Source organism: Podarcis filfolensis (assembly GCF_964270895.1).
Source record: "Podarcis filfolensis genome assembly, chromosome: 10".
NCBI classification, from domain to species: Eukaryota; Metazoa; Chordata; class Lepidosauria; order Squamata; family Lacertidae; genus Podarcis; species Podarcis filfolensis.
In genome coordinates this window covers 69,484,662-69,503,705 of record NC_139612.1, presented here as the reverse complement: position 1 = coordinate 69,503,705, position 19,044 = coordinate 69,484,662, and the positions used below count along the sequence as shown (strand labels likewise).

The window sequence follows — 19,044 nt, the reverse complement described above, 5'->3', positions numbered from 1 at the left end:
TGTGTGTGTGTGAGAGAGAGAGAGAGAGAGAGAGAGAGAGATTGTATTTGAACTAGTCGAGACAAAGCATTGCGGAAGAACGATGTCAATCAACATCTGATGATCTCTTTCTACCAGTCCACCATGAAAGTGTCCTTTCATACTGCATCACAGTGTGGTACGCTGGTTTGACATCAACTTATAGGAAGCACCCACAGAGGGTGGTGAATACAGCACAAGATATTATGGGCTGTCCCGTGAATCCGCTGGATGAAACAGCGGAAGAACGTTGCCTCAGGAGAGTGAGGAAAATTCTCAGGGATGATTCACACCCTGGCCGGCACTTTCTTGGTCTCCTGCCCTCGGGCAGAAGATATAGAAGCAGGATTAGTCGCACCAACAGGGTAAAGAACAGCTTCTATCCATGGGCTGTTAGGCTGCTGAATGAAAAGATAACAACAGGGCAACTGACTTTCGGGTTTGGTGGGTGTGCGTCAGTAAACAAGGGGAATTAAGACTAAGAGAGCTGCGTGGGGGGTGCTCGTGTAATCTCACTGTATGCAAGTTGCACAAGTGACAATAAAGTATTTCAATTTCAAAATAGTATTATTAGAACTACTCCCAAATCACCAGTATGCTAGTAAGACTAAACTCTCAAAAAGAATGTGCAATTACTGTATGTTTGGGAAACACTGAATATCAGGGCCAAACTAGACACAACAGCACAACTTAGTTTTTAAAAAAATCAAGCACAGCAGCCTCAATTTGGACCCAGGCGTTGCGGAGGGGGTGGGTTAAGGGGTTTAAACACTCCCCCTCCCCACACTGCTGGTGTGATCCCAAACCAGATTAGGTCCTCATGCCTGCTTATCTCCTGGTATGCCCCACAGAGAGCCTCAAGGTCCATAAATAGCAACACCCTAGAGGTCCCGGGCCCTAAGGAAGTCAGATTAGCCTCAACCAGAGCCAGGGCCTTTTCAACACTGGCCCCGGCCTGGTGGAACGCTCTGTCTCATGAGACCCGGGCCCTGCAGGATCTGATTTCTTTCTGCACGGCCTGTAAGACAGAGTTGTTCCCCCTGGCCTTTGGCTTGGAGCCAATTTGATTCCCTCCCCCTCTTTCTTTTTCCTTTCTCCTCCTGTGATGAGGCTGCATTTTAATATTTTAATGTTTCAATATTTTAATTGTTGTATTTTAATCTTGTTCTTAAGTTGTATTCATTCAACTTGCTTTTATTATTGCTTGTTAGTGGCCCTGAGCCAGGCCTTGGCTGGGGAGGGCGGGGTATAAATAAAAATTATTATTATTATTATTATTATTATTATTATTATTTGCATCGGAAAGGAAGCTCCCATACTAGAGTCGTTCCACTTTTTTATTATTAAAGTACAAAGAAGCAGATCACAGCGTCTTCTAATAATAAAGGGTACTCCCCCCCCATACCCATTCTCGAGTGCGCAGAAGTGATACAGGACAGCCAAGCCTCTCCTGCACCCGCCCCCTCCAAAAATCTGCACTCGAAAGAGTTAATTTCACATAATTCTAAGATAGGAAGTAAAGATTCAAAAAGCTACAAGGAAGTGCCTTCTAAACAAAGTACAATGTGTTAAAGAGTCCTTACGCTACACAAGTCTTGTAAGAGATACAGTAATGCTTATTATGGGGTGTTGGTTTTTTTATTTTTAAAGAAAGAGGCAACAGGTTTGGTTCACCTCCCCATCTTAGCCCAGTTGCATGCAGGATTGGCCCATACAGACACATGGCCTTGGGTTTAATATTCTTCCTCAGCATCCTCTTCCTCCCCGTCCGCAGAATCCCTCCCGACTTCCTCGTAATCCTTCTCCAGGGCAGCCAGGTCCTCCCGGGCTTCGGAGAACTCCCCCTCTTCCATGCCCTCCCCAACGTACCAGTGGACAAAGGCCCTCTTGGCGTACATCAGGTCGAACTTGTGGTCCAGCCGGGCCCAGGCCTCCGCGATGGCGGTGGTGTTGCTCAGCATACAGACAGCCCGCTGCACCTTTGCCAGGTCTCCCCCGGGCACCACCGTGGGCGGCTGGTAGTTGATGCCCACCTTGAAGCCGGTGGGACACCAGTCCACAAACTGGATGGACCTCCTGGTCTTGATGGCCGCGATGGCCGCGTTGACATCCTTGGGCACCACGTCCCCCCGGTACAGGAGGCAGCAAGCCATGTACTTGCCCCGGCGTGGGTCACACTTCACCATCTGGTTGGAGAACTCGAAGCAGGCGTTGGTGATCTCCGGCACGGAGAGCTGCTCGTGGTAGGCCTTCTCGGCTGAGATGATGGGGGCGTAGGTGGTCAAGGGGAAGTGGATCCTAGGGTAAGGCACCAGGTTGGTCTGGAATTCTATCAGGTCGACGTTCAAGGCGCCGTTGAACCTCAAGGAAGCCGTCACAGACGAGACGATCTGCCCGATCAACCTGTTGAGGTTGGTGTAGGTGGGGCGTTCGATGTCAAGGTTGCGGTTGCAGATGTCATAGATGGCTTCGTTGTCCACCATGAACGAGCAGTCGGAATGCTCCAGGGTGGTGTGGGTGGTCAGGATGGAGTTGTAGGGCTCCACGACGGCCGTGGAGACCTGTGGGGCAGGATACACAGAGAACTCCAGTTTTGACTTCTTGCTGTACTCCACCGAGAGGCGCTCCATCAGAAGCGAAGTGAAGCCTGACCCTGTTCCTCCGCCGAAGCTGTGGAAGACCAAGAAACCTTGGAGGCCGCTGCATTGGTCAGCCTGCATCAGGAAGAGAAATTTGGTTATTAGAGATGGCTGTTGGCAATATAACAGCTCGATTAGTAAGAACGTTGCTCAACAGCTATGTGATCATGTACATATGCACAAAGTGGGACCAGGTTTAGGTGCTAACCATGGTTTGCCCGATTGGGGTATCACAGCAAACTGATGGGAAAAAACCAGGAAGTGGAGGAGGAGGGAACCCACGGCATATTCCCAAGTTGCCAAACTGTGGTTTGAAGGACTGGGTTTGTGGTACCTGAACGTAGCCCACCTTAAAGCAGTAGGGGATTTGAGAGAAAACACTCAGTGATCCCAAGAGTCAAGGAGTACCTCTTCTAAGTCAGAGCTCCATTTAACCATTACTCCTAAAAGCAAACCATTTGAGATGTTAGAAACACCGGAATCCTCTAGGTACATAAGCACTGATCTTCTGGACGTTGGAAGGAGCCCAGAGAGGTGCAATGCAAAGCAGACCTGGACACAGAGTCGGAGGCCGCAGGGCACAAGATGTGGAGCAGGGTTTGGGGTCAGGACCCAGAGCTGACTGCTGAAGATAGGGAGGCCATTGCACGTGAGGCAGCTGGACAAGAACTTCCAGTGGAAATGATATATAATGAGATGAAAAAGATGTAGAAATATACATTTATATATATTAAAAAAAAACCAGAAGCATTTTTACTTGGCATTGTAAGTGAGGACATTAATAGACAGGACAATAAACTGTTTTTATATGCAACAACAGCAGCAAGAGTATTGTTGGTACAGAAATGGAAACAAGAAGAACTACCGACAAAAGAATAGCAGACGAAATTAATGGACTGTGCAGAATTGGATAAGGTGACAGGAAGGATTCAAAACCTGCGGGATCAGAGATTGAGAATCTCTGAGAGGACTGGAGTAAATATATGAACTACTTGAAAAGCAATTGTAATCAACAGATTATGCCAGTAGGATTGCAATATGTTTGTAAGGAGGACTATGTGAAACATTGCAAAGAAAACTATGATAGGAATTATTAGTGAAGGAGTATTAAATGTAATACTGAAAATAATGAAATGCAGATTAAGTGATAAAGACGGGAAAATCTTCAGATGCAGTTGATGGAAGTCCAAAACATTGTATAAGATAAGAAAGTGTGTTATATGGTTTTTGGAAATTATATATAGTTTTTGAAAAAAGAACTTCCACTGGAACTTCCCAGACCACCAAGGCCTCTTGAGCCAGAGCCTGGATGTCTTGCAGCGCTCATCACCAGTCCAGCAGCTCATTAGGAGGGAGGTTGTGGCATGCTGAACGAGTGGCCACCACCTTCAGGCCAGAGGTTGACTCTTTAAGGCTCTGAAGCTCTCTCAAGGGGGAGGAGCCTGGATACAGAGGCAGGCAGGCAGGCATAAGTAAGTAAGTAAGTAAGTAAGTAAGTAAGTAAGTAAGTAAGTAAGTAAATAAGACCCCGCCCATCTGGCTGCGCTTCCCCAGCCACTCTGGGCGGCTTCCAACAAAATATTAAAATACCGTAATGCATCAAACATTAAAATCTTCCCTAAACAGGGCTGCCTTCAGGTGTCTTCTAAAAGTCTGGTAGTTGTTGTTCTCTTTGTCATCTGGTGGAAGGGTGTTCCACAGGGCGGGTGCCACCACCGAGAAGGCCCTCTGCCTGGTTCCCTGTAACTTGGCTTCTCGCAGGGAGGGAACTGCCAGAAGGCCCTCGGAGCTGGACCTCAGTGTCTGGGCAGAACGATGTAGGTGGAGATGCTCCTTCATATATACTGGGCCGAGGCCGTTTAGGGCTTTAAAGGTCAGCACCAACACTTTGAATTGTGCTCGGAAACAGCCCCTATCTGCTCAGTTGGAGCTGCCTGTGCTCCAGCATGTTTGGACCAGCCTTGCCACTTTCCCCATCAGACCAGTTCACAACACTGTGCACAAAAACCCATCCCGTGTGTCTCCAGTTTGGCTCCAGCCTGGCTATGAACATTTGTGAATTAAGCTTTTACGCCATCCTGTGGCGTTAGCGTGTGTGTGTGTGTGCAAAGGAAACTTAACCATTTTGCGAATCCTGCCCAGGACTGTGTCAATGATCTCCTTCCCGATGGTGTAGTGGCCTCGGGCGTAGTTGTTGGCCGCATCTTCCTTGCCGCTGATCAGCTGTTCGGGATGGAAGAGGGAGTGATAAGGCCCTGTGCGGATTTCATCTGTGGGGAGAGAGATAAGAGCAGGGGTCAGCAAAGTTTTTCCACAGGGGGCCGGTCCACTGTCCCTCAGACCTTGTGGGGGGCCGGACTATATGGGGGGGGGAAATTTCCCCACTGACTCTCCCCTCCCTTCTCCACAGCACTAGACGAGCCCCGGTGGCTGCTTACGTGTGCCTTGCGAGCAACAGGGGCTGGTGTTGGTGGCGACGGGATAATTAATAATAATAATAATAATAATAATAATAATAATAATAATAATAATAATAATTTATTATTTATTCCCTGCCCGTCTGGCTGAGTTTCCCTAGCCACTCTGGGCGATTCCCAACCGAGTGTTAAAAACAATATAGCATTAAATATTAAAAACTTCCCTAAACAAGGCTGCCTTCAGATGTCTTTTAAAGATAACTGCTTATTTCCTTCACATCTGATGGGAGGGCATTCCACAGGGCGGGGGCCACCACCGAGAAGGCCCTCTGTCTGGTTCCCTGCAACCTCTCTTCTCGCAATGAGGGAACCGCCAGAAGGCCCTCCGCGCTGGACCTCAGTGTCCGGGCTGAACGATGGGGGTGGAGACGCTCCTTCAGGTATACTGGACCGAGGCTGTTTAGGGCTTTAAAGGTCAGCACCAACACTTTGAATTGTGCTCGGAAACGTCCTGGGAGCCAATGCAGATCCTCTCAGAACCGGTGTTATGTGGTCTCGGCGGCCACTCCCAGTCACCAGTCTGGCTGCCGCATTCCGGATTAATTGCAGTTTCCGGGTCGCCTTCAAAGGTAGCCCCACATAGAGTGCATTGCGGCATGAAAGGGTTGGCTGCAGAGAGGCGCTGCTCTGCTTTAAATAGCGCTCAGCCAACCGCAGCTCCTGTACCTTGCAAGTAGCAGTGGCTGGGGGGGGGTGGCGGAGGGACGATGAGCAGTGCGAAAGGGCTGGCTCTGGAGAGGGGCTGCTTGGTGCTCAGCCAATCATGGCTCAACAAAGCCCAGCCCCCTTCCTCCTCTAGGCAGGGCAGGAAGAAGCCAGAAGGAGGGAGGGAGGGAGGGAGGGAGGAGGCGTCACTGCGGTGTGTGTTGGGCGAATGTTGCAGCCCGAATGATCAGAATCCCCACGCCCATCCATGCGGCAATTCCCGGACCGTCCACGGACCGGATCCAGAAGGCAATTGGGCCAGATCCGGCCCCTGGGCCTTAGTTTGCCGACCCATGGATAAGAGGGAGTCCACAGGCACAATAAATAGGAAAATGCCCTTTGTTACTCTAATATGGAGTACCCTCCAACATCCCCTGCCATTGGCCCTGTTGGGTGGGGTTGCTGGGTGTTTGAGTCCTCGGGCACCATGTTTGTCCTGCTCCTAACAGTTTGCCTGCTTTCACAAAAATCCAAAAGAAGTGATGTAGTTTGCTTCTACAGTCATACCTCGGGTTGAAGTAGCTTCAAGTTATGTATTTTCGGGTTGTGCTCTGCGGCGACCCGGAAATAACGGAGCACGTTACTTCTGGGTCTCGCTACTCACGCAGGCGCAGACGCTGAAAATGATGTCACGCGCATGCGCGGAAGCGGCGACACGCGCACACGCAAACGCGCTGTCATGTCCTATGTTTACTTCAGGATGCGAACAGGGCTCCGGAATGGATTCCGTTCGTATCCAGAGGTACCACTGTACATTAGACTCACCCCCGGAATTGCAACCCATTTTTTCAGGGGCAAACCTAGACTTTACTTCAGCCGGGTCAAAGACCCAGTTTGGCACTCACCACCCCCCACGCGCATTTGGGTACACACATAAAAGCTGGGAGCCTCAATAGCACACCTCTGGAAGCTTCCCACCCCGCCCCCCCGGGGCAAAAAATTCAAACAGCCTCCCTGTAGCTATGGCACTGCTTTATTTAATCATATGCTGTGACGTTGTCAAATCATAGCAAGAGAACACAATGCAAGGAAAGTAGTTTACAGTCGTACCTTGGAAGTCGAATGGAATCTGTTTCAGAAGTTCATTCAACTTCCTAAGCATTCAGAAACCAAAGTGAGGCTTCTGATTGGCTGCAAGAAGCTCCTGCAGCCAATTGGAAGCCGTGGATTGTCCCCATCGGACATTCAGGTTCGAAAGAACATTCGCAAACTGGAACAAACTGGGTTTGCAGCGTTCGGGAGCCAAAACATCCTAGTACCAAGGTGTTCAGGATCCAAGGCACAACTGTACTTGAAGTCTCCAAACATAAAAATAGCTGGACAACTGACATTCCCACCAATAATACAGATTTTAAAGGCACAGCAGCCTTGCCAGCAAAAGTGGCAAGGACGGTACAGTGGCACCTCTGGTTGCGAACGGGATCCATTCCGTAGGCCCAGTCGCAACCTGAAAAGAACGCAACCCGCGTCTGCATGTGCATGAGTCGCGATTCTCTGTGTCTTCGCATGCGCGTGATGTCATTTTGCGCGTCTGTGCATGTGCGAGCGGCGAAACCCGGAAGTAACCCTTTCCGGTACTGCCGGGTCACCGTGGGACGCAACCTGAAAATGCGCAACCTGAAGCAAATGTAACATGAAGTATGACTGTAGTAGCCTAGTGGCCCTGTACATAACGTATTTTTCGCTCTATAGGACGCAGTTTCCCCCGTCCAAAAATGAAGGGGAAATGTGTGTGCGTCCTATGGAGCGAATGCAGGCTCCTTGGCTTCAGCGATAGCAACGCAAAGCCTCCGAAGCGCAGAGGGAGAGCTCCCCCCGCGCTCCGGAGGCTTCGCGTTGCTTTCGCTGAAGCCCCTGGAGCGCAGGGAACTCCCGCTGCGCTCCGGGGGCTTCAGGCAGCTATCCGCAAGCCTTCGGAGCGCAGCAGGAGTTCCCGCCGCGCTCCGAAGGCTTGCAGATAGCCGCCTGAAGCCTGGAGAGCGAGAGGGGTCGGTGCACACTGATCACTCCTGCTCTCCAGGCTTCGCTTTGCTGGAGAGGCACTGCACAGTTTTCCCTCTCTGCGCAGCACCCCTTCAGCGAAGTGGGAGGAGAAATGGAAGGGGCTCCACTGAGCAGAGAGAGGGAGAATTTTTTTCCCCTGTTCTCCCCCTCCTATGGTCCGGTGCATCGTATAGAGCGAAAAATACGGTACTTCCCATGCAAAAGGTTCCTGGATCTAGCCTCTGCATGTATTGGTAGAACTGGAAAATACTCCTGCCTGAAAACCCGCTCTTTAACTCTGAAGTGGAAGAAACAGCCATTTGGGTTTTCTGTGGATTGCTGTTCGCTCCATTTGCTATGGTAGAGAGTGTGTTTCCCCAGGGAGTGCTTGGACGCAGTGCTTTAAAGCGCAGACCTGTTCTTGGAAACAAAAGTTTGGGTGAGCCCCAAGGCAGCTCTCTTGTATCTTGCGCCTGGGTGAGTTGGCAGCACTCACTACTGGACATTGACAAAACGTCCCAGGAGTCGTTTTCATCCCAATGGATCTCTGCAGATGATATTACCTATGACAGTCGGTTCCAAGTCAATGAAGACTGCCCTGGGCACGTGCTTCCCGGACGCAGTCTCGCAGAAGAACGTCTCGAAAGAAGCGTCCACCTGCTCCGTCTCTGGCAGGATTTTGGGAGCTGCCTGGTTCCCGGCGATGGTGCCGTCTGTCTGAATCCCATGTTCCAGGCAGTAGAGCTCCCAGCAGGCATTGCCCATTTGAACTCCAGCTTGGCCAATGTGGATCGACAGGCACTCCCTCTGGAATGGAAGGGGACAGAGAGAAAGATGCTTTAACACGCTTCACCAGCAATAATAATAATAATTTATTATTTATACCCCGCCCATCTGGCTGGATTTCCCCAGCCACTCTAGGCGGCTTTCAACAAAATATTAAAATACAGTAATGCATCAAATGTTAAAAGCTTCCCTGAACAGGGCTGCCTTCAGATGTCTTCTAAAAGTCTGGTAGTTATTTTTTTCTTTGACATCTGGTGGACGCCACCACCAAGAAGGCCCTCTGCCTGGTTCCCTGTAACTTGGCTTCTCACAGTGAGGGAACCGCCAGAAGGCCCTCGGCGCTGGACCTCAGTGTCCGGGCAGAACGATGGGGGTGGAGACGCTCCTTCAGGTATACTGGACCGAGGCTGGACTGAGCATAACCTTGGGGTGAATTCTTGGCAGAACACAGATTCTCTCTTATTTAATACAGTGGTACCTCGGGTTACATATGCTTCAGGTTACATATGCTTCAGGTTACAGACTCCACTAACCCAGAAATAGTGCTTCAGGTTAAGCACTTTGCTTCAGGATGAGAACAGAAATTGCGGTGCTCATCTTGCTTTACTGGCCGAGGGAGCCAGCGTACAGCTTCTGGGTCATGTGGCCAGCATGACTAAGCCGCTTCTGGTGAACCAGAGCTGCACATACAAACGCTGTTTACCTTCCCGCCGGAGCGGTACCTATTTATCTACTTGCACTTTGACGTGCTTTCGAACTGCTAGGTTGGCAGGAGCAGGGACCGAGCAACGGGAGCTCGCCCCGTCACAGGGATTCGAACTGCCGACCTTCTCATCGGCAAGTCCTAGGCTCTGTGGTTTAGACCACAGCGCCACCCGCGTCCTTATATTCAGGTGTATCCTAGAGCAAAAGATACACCAGGAGGCTTCGTTTGGTCAGAATAGTGTGCAAACTTCCATTGTTAATGCTAAATACCTTCGTCCTGGTAAATGAGCCACCATAGTCGCTAGAGGGCCATGAAAATTTGTATCCCAGGCTTTTTAGACTCGTCTACCTTTGTACTATCTGAAACCAAAGGGGCACATTGGTTGCCAGATGTGATTCCCCTCCCCCAGCTCGGCTGATAAACCTTTGGTCTTATGATAGCCACGTGTTTAAAACAACCCCTTTATTCCTAAAGAGATTCCATCCTTATCTTTTGTGGCCAGCGATCAATAATAGACCTTAACTGCAATAAAAATCCATGCTGCAATGTGCTGTGCCAGAGACGCTTTGTGGGAGGAGCCTCTGGCCTGGATTGGATGAGCTTCTGTGATGTCACAGAGGGACAGGGCAGCCAGGAGAGACAGGGATTGGAAAATGTGTGTGTTTTGCTACCTTGGCTTTTCATTTTTCCTAATCTTCATTTCTACACCAGTTTGTGAATATATTTTTTTTAATTCTTCGGGAAAATTTGTCAGCGTTTCGTGTGTCTTTCTCCTACTATACACATTTTCCGATGCAATTTTGCCTACTGTTCGCATTTTTGCAAAGCAAATCCAGATTCAGTAAGCCTGCCTTTAAATGTGAACGGAATCAAATTTATCCCCCGTCCCTGGGAGAAACTTAACTACTGTTGCCTGCGCTGCTCAAATCAGAGAGTCTAAGAGAGGAGGAGGCAGGAGTCTGGGGCAGAAGGCCAAAGATGAGTTGTATTTTGTGGTGATGGTGAGGAGGACTAATGCGTCCAAAAGACAACATAATCCAGAGGAGGAGAGACGATTGCCAGAGGGAGAGACACAGACAGAAACACACATACACACATGTGGAATCAGGCGTAGCTGAGCAAAATTCAGGTTTACATACCAAATATTACCGTACTTTTCTGTCTATAAGACGCCCCCTATCTTTGGGAACTCAAATTTAAGAAAATGGGGGAAGATGCCACAGAACTGTTGAGCTTTTTAGGGGGAATTACCCAGAGTTGTTGAGCTTTTTTAGGGGGGACTGCTGAAAACCGCTCACCCACATGTGCCGTTAAATCCGACTCCCGTCTGTCCCATCGCCAGCAGAAGCTGCCAATCGCACGCCCAACTGCCGAAGCATCAGCCAATCAACACCACCCATTGACGCAGCAACCAATAACATGCACAATAGCCACTGACAGCCTCGGCAGCAACCAATCAAACGTCCACCCTATGCACTACCTATGCATAAGACGACCCCCACTTTTTAGCATGATTTTTTACAGAAAAAAACAGTCTTATATATGGAAAAGTATGGTATTTATTAAATCTGTATACTGCCCTTCATCCAAAGATCATAGGGTGGCTCATGACAGAAAAATACAAAACGAGGACACAAAATACGTAATAAAACAAACCAGTAATCTCTCCCACATCCGTCTCCGCAGCCACAACAGGTGCTGCAACCTTCCTACATCTTGACTTCAGTCCGCAGAGGTACATTGTATTGTCTCCCGATACAGATGGATGCCATAGAATGTTAATCAGCCAAAAAGCTTGGTTATAGAGCAGCCTTTCTCAACCTGTGGGTCCCCAGATGTTGTTGAACTACAACTCCCATCACCCCTAGCTAGCAAGGCCAGAGCTCAAGGATGATGGGAGTTGTAGTCCAACAGCATCTGGGGACCCACAGGTTGAAAACAGCTGTTATAGAGAAACATTTTTGCCTGGTGCCTAAAGATATTTAAGGAAGGCGCCAGACAAGCCTGGCTGGGGAGAGCATTCCACAACCGGGGAGCCACCATTGAAAAGGCCCCGTTCTCGTGTTGCCACCTTCCAGACACCTCAAAGAGGAGCCACACAAAGAAGGGCCTCAGGGGATTGCAGGGTCTGGGTCACTTCATAGCCAGCAACATTAACCAATTGCTTTAAATCATTGTTAAAAGATGTGTTTTAAATTGTTGTAACCCACCCCGGGTTGTAATTGTAAATTGTTGTAACCCACCCTAGACAGCATCTAAAAAAGCAGAGACATCACCTTGCCAACAAAGGTCCGTCTAGTTCAAGCTATGGTTTTCCCAGTAGAGATGTATGGAAGTAAGAGCTGGACCATAAAGAAGGCTGATCGCCGAAGAATGGATGCTTTTGCATTCTGGTGCTGGAGGAGACTCTTGAGAGACCCATGGATTGCAAGAAGATCAAACCTATCCATTCTGAAGGAAATCAGGCCTGAGTGCTCACTGGAAGGACAGATCCTGAAGCTGAGGCTCCAAGACTTTGGCCACCTCATGAGAAGAGAAGACTCCCTGGAAAAGACCCTGATGTTGGGAAAGAAATGGGCACAAGGAGAAGGGGACGACAGAGGACGAGATGGTTGGACAGTGTTCTCGAAGAGACCAACATGAGTTTGACCAAACTGCGGGATGCAGTGGAAGACAGGAGTGCCTGGTGTGCTCTGGTCCAGGGGGTCATGAAGAGTCAGACACAACTAAACGACTAAACAACAACAACAACCCACCCTTGGTATCTCAGGGTGAAGGGCAGATAATAAACATTTGGCTGAAGAGCTCTGTGTTTTTCAAACCAAGGGCACTTCACTTACAGACGTCTCTGTTATACTGAGCATTCATCCCGATTCGTTTGCAAGGAGATTGGATAACATTGGCTAGTAGGGTGTGCATTTGTCCTGGGTTGTTTGCAGGGAGAGGCGAGATGATGTTGCATCAAAGCAAGCACATCTTCCTGACATTTTCCTTCTGGCAAAAAAGCCCAAGCTTTTGGCCAAGCAGCTCTCGATCGACTATCATTGCGCCACCTGGATTGGCCGCAATGCAATGGAATCCTACCCCAGACTAGGAACATCCTGGAAGCTCCCCAAACTGATGGAAGCAGGCCGATCATCCTGGTTGACCATAAATGCAGTATCGCTTCCATTCAGCTGTCCTGAACTCCCGCAGTTACTTGCGATGACTCCACATAGCACCTTCCCTTTTTGTTTTTTTTTTTTAAAGAGAGAGTTGTGGCAAGACTTTGGTTCAGAGCCCAGAAATGGCCCGAGAGACAAGAGCGCCTCAATAACAGGTGTAAAACCCGGCGAAATCTGTTCAGCATATTTGAGATGCCACGACCATGACACATGCGTGCTTTTGGGGCGGAGAAATAAAGCAGAAGAAGAAGAATTATTTTAAAAAAAAGAAAAAGCTTTATCCCAGTGAGATGACTACGGTCAGCCACAGCCTGATCCGCGTTCTTCCAACTGCGGCGAGATTATGAGTCATGTGTCAAGAACACAACGCGAAGGATCAGAGGAGAGTTCACCCAGTCCTTCGCTCCCTCCCTCCCGCATCCTACAACGGTCAGCCCCGGGAAGCCTACAGGCGATCAAAACGCGAGGTGACCACACCAGCTTCTGCTCATCAGATCTGACAGCTGCTTTTCACGCCGCCCTCCGCAACATGCCACAGTCCCCGTCCATCTATCTATGATGGGAGTTCTAATTGTAGCTCTTCTGTCCCAATTTGCTGGAGTCACTCAGGGGACATTCCTTGCGGCCAGCAAAGAAGAGAAGTCTCCACTCCCTTTTTTCCTCTCTCTCAACAGTTTGCCAAGTGGTAGCACCTGCTCCGGATGCAACCACAGTGCAAGAAAGCCAGTCTGGAATTGCAGGAGATATCCTCAGCCGGAGACAGCCGTCTCTTGGCTTCCACGTGCAACTGTTAAAGCATACCACCCCCCAACTTAAAAAAATTAAAATAATAAAAAAAGCTTAATCCATTTCTGCTCCAGGACCATACAAGATCAAAATTGCACAGGGTTTTTTTTTCTTCCCCCTCCAGGAATTCCAAGTGAACACTGTTGGACTGGCAGGTTTTCCTAGTTAAACTTCCATGCAAATACTCAACTGGGCAACTTGATAACAAGAGAACAATAGGTCTTTGAATCCAAAATTTTGCTAGGATAAGGAGTGAAGTCACAGCTCAGAAATTCAGCTCATGCAATATAGACTTCCAGAACTGCCCTGTCAATGAACCTGGGCCTACTCACGAGTAAAGACCAACAATGGATCTCCTTTTTGGGATAAAGCACTCTAGATTTTTGGACTCCCCCCCCACACCCCCTAAGTAGCTATCTTAATTAAAATCCATTAAGATTAGCATAAATAAATGAAATGCAAGCAGCAGTCCTTTGGAAGAGCTTCCCAGAAGTTTAGTTAAACTTTTTTTGAGGTTGTCTTAGAGTCTATAGTTTTGAAACATTCACAAATAATATATATAATTTTTCTTTTTCTGGAAAGGGGGAACAGCTCTATTCTTTTAGCATATCAGCCCTTGGGATTACAGTAGACAAAGGCAATATGGCAGTTTCCTCTTATACAGGGGAGGGGAATAAGGGGAAGAAATCTGCAAAAGTACAGTAATCTCCTACCTAAACCATGCTCATAACTGAAGTGTGAAATAATGTAGGGGAAAGGGCAGGAGGAAAGGGGAGGTGGAAAAACGAGAGCGGGACTTTATACAGCAGAATAACACATTTTATGCCTCTAAAGATCCAGAGGGAAAAGAGATCTCAGCTGTCAGAAAGGAGACCCACAACTTTGCAAGAAGATCAGCTAAGCCCCTGAACAGAGAAAAACTAAGGGGAGGGGTGTGCGGAAAAGACCCCCCTCCCTCTAAACTTCCCTTTTGCTACAGCCTAGCTTTTACCTTATAAGGAGCAAACACCAGCCCAAATGAGCTTAAAAGTATTCATCAATAACCCTTCCAGAAAAGTTAACTGAAAGTTATCAAAAAAGATCCACAGCCCAGATAAAATCAATACATGCAGGACTCAAGCGACAGTTTCAAATCCAAACGAGAAACTACAATCCCATCAGCTTACCATAATGGTTTTATACGCTTGCTAAGATTCCAGCAAAAAACAACAACCAGCTGCTTTCTCGGCTCCCAGCAAATTTATAACCCAGCAAGAACTGACTCCACCTGAAGATGAAGTCCTCTCCTCATTTAAAGCAACAGAGGCGCTTTTTCAAAAAATGCCAGGAAAAGGCTGGAATTGGCTGCAATAGTTTGCTGCTGGCTTATGCCTCTGCTTGCTGTCAGGTTCGGAGTTAGACGGCTGCTGAGAAATCCTCACATCCTTTCCGAGAGCATCCCTCAGAAAACAGGGGAAGGAATGACTACTATGTCCCGACCCCCCCCAGGAAGGATCACACTTTTGGTGGTGGTGGGGAACCCACAGGTGTCGGTTTTCCAATATGGCCAATGTGGTGAAATAATAATAATAATAATAATAATAATAATAATAATAATAATATATTTATACCCCATCCATTTGGCTGGGTTTCCCCAGCAACTCTGGGCGGCTTCCAACTGAATATTAAAAACAATACAGCATCAGACATTAAAAACTTCCCTAAACAGGACTGCCTTCAGATGTCTTTTAAAAGTAAAATAGTTGTTTATTGCCTTGACATCTGATGGGAGGTTGTTCCAGAGGGCGGGCGCCACTGCTGAGAAGGCCCTCTGCCTGGTTCCCTGTAACCTTACTTCTTGCAGGGAGGGAACCGCCAGAAGGCCCTCGGCGCTGGACCCCAGTGTCCGGGCAGAACGATGGGGCTGAGGCCATTTAGGGCTTTCAAGGTCAGCACCAACACTTTGAATTGTGCTCGGAAACGTACCGGGAGCCAATGTAGGTCTTTTAAGACCGGTGTTATGTGGTCTTGGCGGCCACTCCCAGTCACCAGTCTAGCTGCCGCATTCTGGATTAGCTGTAGTTTCTGGGTCACCTTCAAAGGTAGCCCCATGCAGAGCGCATTGCAGTAGTCCAAGCGGGAGATAAATAGAGCATGCACCACTCTGGCCAGACAGTCCATGGGCAGGGAGGGTTTCATCCTGCATACCAGATTGAGCTGGTAGACAGCTGCCCTGGACACAGAATTGACCTGCGCCTCCATGGACAGCTGTGAGTCCAAAATGACTCCCAGGCTGCACACCTGGTCCTTCAGGGGCACAGCTACCCCATTCAGCGCCAGGGAGTCCTCCTCACCTGCCCGCCCCCTGTCCCCCCAAAACAGTACTTCTGTCTTGTCAGGACAGGGAAAACTTTTTGTTTCTTTTACAGCTAGGAACATATTGCACTTCCTGCCTTCTTGCTCTTAGCTCAGCTGCAGTATGCTATGCAGGTGTTGGCTACCATGAGACTGGGTTACTGCAATGCTCTCTGTGCCCTTGGTTTGGAAGCTGCAGCTATGGTTTGCCCCAGATTGGGGGCTGGGGGGCAAGAACCCTCCCACAAACAAGACGCTTGCCTCCCCCAATTGTTGGACTATAGCAGCAGATCGTGAACACGGAACACCAGGGGTGAACGAAGGCGTCGTGACACCCAGGACGGGGCATCGCTACACACGACGCATGCACCATACGTAGAAATGCCGCACATGCACTGTTTGCCGGCGCTCCAGTACCGTACGAACGGTGCAGGGATCCTCTGCTTGCAGCTGCAGCCGCGAACGGCGGATCCTCTACATGCGGCTGTAGCAGCGATAGAGGGATCCCACTGCCATCTGTACGGTGCTCGAGCGGCGTGGCGGAAAACCGCTATGTACAGCGCATGTGCGCATCGCTACATACAGCGCATGCATGCGACGGTGCACATACACTGTACATAGCGGTTTGCCGCCAGCGCCGGGATCCTCTGCTCACGGCTAGAGCTGCGAATAGAGGCTCCACATGCCTCAGTCCTGTATAAAGTGTGATTTAGCGCATCTGCGCATGTGCAAAACCCGGAAGTAACCCGTTCTGGTACTTCCGGGTTTCGGCAGTCCGCAACCCGAAAAAACGCAACCTGAAGCAGCTGTAACCCAAGGTGTGACTGTAAATCTTGTCGTGCTGTAAGCCGCTTTGAGCATATGGAAAGGCGGCCTACAAATAAAATGATGATGATGATGATGATGATGATGAGGCAGTTGTAGGGACTGAAGTTCCCCACCTTCCAACAGTTGTCTAAGTCTCCTCCTCCTCTGGGTTGTTCCCAAGCAATTTGAGACTACGCCAGCATGCCTGCCTTTGCTCCTCTCTCTTCATCTCTCTTCTGGTTCCGGCAGAGCAGAAGAGAGGGGAGCTGGTTGCAGCAGGAGGGGGAGACACCCTGGCTTCTTCACCAACCTGCCTCATCTCTGCCTCTGGATTCCCTCAGTCCTCTCCATTCTCTACCTCTGCCTCCGATTCTGGACTTTTCTGCCACAGTCTCTTCCTGCGCACTAAACCCTGTTACCTCTTCAGCTTCTGACACCTCCTTCTCCTCCTCTCAGTCTGCTCCCTCTGACCACTCATCGTCGCCCCACCACCAATCCCCAGGCTCTGAACCTTCTTCCTCAGTCGCTGCCTCCCGCCATTCCTCTGCATCCAGCCGGTCTATTAATTTTTTTCCAATTTTTTTTATTCATTTTATAACACAAATAAAGAACACAAACAGAAGAAAAAACAATACCAACAGATTCTTGTCTTATCTTTATTTTTCTAAACATTGTTAGGTGGGCTTCCCCACGTCCCACCTATCTGATTTTCATTTTACAGCGGTACCTCAGGTTATATATGCTTCAGGTTACATACGCTTCAGGTTACAGACTCCGCTAACCCAGAAATAGTGCTTCAGGTTAAGAACTTTGCTTCAGGATGAGAACAGAAATCGTGCTCCGGCGGCGCGGCAGCAGCAGGAGGCCCCATTAGCTAAAGTGATGCTTCAGGTTAATAACAGTTTCAGGTTAAGAACGGACCTCCAGAACAAATTAAGTACTTAACCCGAGGTACCACTGTACTTCATCTTTAGCAGTTTACATATATCATAATTTCTAACCATTTTTTAAAATCACACTTTAACCATAGAAAACTTCACATTTTATCACTTACAAATAATACTGTTTTAAAATACACTATCTTCTGCTTCTAACCCTACAGGCTATATCCACTTCCAAAGCTATTCTAAGATTTAAATATTAACTGCATCCAGCCAGTCTAGGACACCATCCAACCTCTGCTTAAAAAGCTCCATTGAGGGAGAATCCACTACCATTCCACTGTCAAGCTGCTCTTATAGTCTAAGTGGTGTGCCATATAAAAGACAAAATATATCCTTAAAATATAAATATAGACCAGAACCAATAGAACAGTAGTATAAATTCTAATTAGAATGCAATCTAAACAAGAATTAAGAAAGGAATGGAAGTGTGTTCAAGAATATATGGTACAATATTAGTTCAATGGAAATCTTTGGGTAAGTACTGATTGAGTTCATTAAGCTAAGATGCAATGATTCTGGAATAGAGGATTGATTAATGTGATGAATAAAAACAAGCACAGTGATATGATAGAGTTTTAATGTAGCAAGAAGGACATCATGGACGTGGGAGAGGGAAGTCACGTGTATTTGGGTAAATGGTGAATAGGGTATAGGGTTAGATGTGGGGAATCCGTATATTTCATGTGATATGTACAAGGGACGCGGGTGGTGCTGTGCGTTAAACCCCTGAGCCTAGGGCTTGCCGATCAGAAGGTTGTTGGCTCGAATCCCCGTGATGGGGTGAGCTCCCGTTGCTCGGTCCCTGCTCCTGCCAACATAGCAGTTTGAAAGCACGTCAAAGTGCAAGTAGATAAATAGGTACCACTCCGGCGGGAAGGTGAACGGCGTTTCCGTGCGCTGCTCTGGTTCTCCAGAAGCGGCTTAGTCATGCTGGCCACATGACCCGGAAGCTGTACGCCAGCTCCCTCGGCCTATAGAGCGAGATGAGCGCTGCAACCCCAGAGTCGTCCGCGACTGGACCTAACGGTCAGGGGTCCCTTTACCTTTACCTATGTTATGTACAGTGCTGAAATTGTACAGTAACTAACGTGTAATATGAATTTAATAATAAAATAAAGGAAAGGGGGGGAATTAAAAATAAAATTAAATTATTTTACACATAAAAAAAGAACAGCAGTATAAAAACATGTATTGCTCTTGTCTGATCCCACCTAGAGTCCTGTGCACCACAGTTTAAGAAGGATATTGATCCTTGCAGATCAAGAGTCTGGAGACCAAGCTGCATGAGGAACAGTTGAGGGAGTTGGGTATTTAACCCAGAGAACAGGAGACAGATGATATGATTGTTGTTGTTTAGTTGTTTAGTCGTGTCCGACTCTTTGTGACCCCATGGACCAGAGCACGCCAGGCACTCCCGTCTTCCACTGCCTCCCGCAGTTTGGTCAAACTCATGTTGGTCTCTTCGAGAACACTGTCCAACCATCTTATCCTCTGTCGTCCCCTTCTCCTTGTGCCCTCCATCTTTCCCAGCATCAGGGTCTTTTCCAGGGAGTCTTCTCTTCTCACGAGGTGGCCAAAGTATTGGAGCCTCAGCTTCAGGATCTGTCCTTCCAGTGAGCACTCAGGGCTGATTTCCTTCAGAATGGAGAGGTTTGATCTTCTTGCAGTCCACGGGACTCTCAAGAGTCTCCTCCA

The 19,044-nt window shown here is 48.5% G+C and overlaps 1 protein-coding gene across 1 annotated transcript; it reads right to left on the bottom strand.

Annotated features, from left to right (window-relative positions):
- Positions 1–1,337: 1,337 nt before the first annotated feature.
- Positions 1,338–14,655, bottom strand: TUBAL3 (tubulin alpha like 3). Its single transcript, XM_083573004.1, has 4 exons — positions 14,431–14,655; positions 8,386–8,629; positions 4,779–4,927; positions 1,338–2,732 (listed from the first exon to the last, which is right to left on the bottom strand). Exons 1-4 carry the CDS (start codon positions 14,431–14,433, stop codon positions 1,752–1,754), a joined length of 1,377 nt encoding a protein of 458 aa, XP_083429130.1. The 5' UTR covers positions 14,434–14,655; the 3' UTR covers positions 1,338–1,751.
- Positions 14,656–19,044: the final 4,389 nt, after the last annotated feature.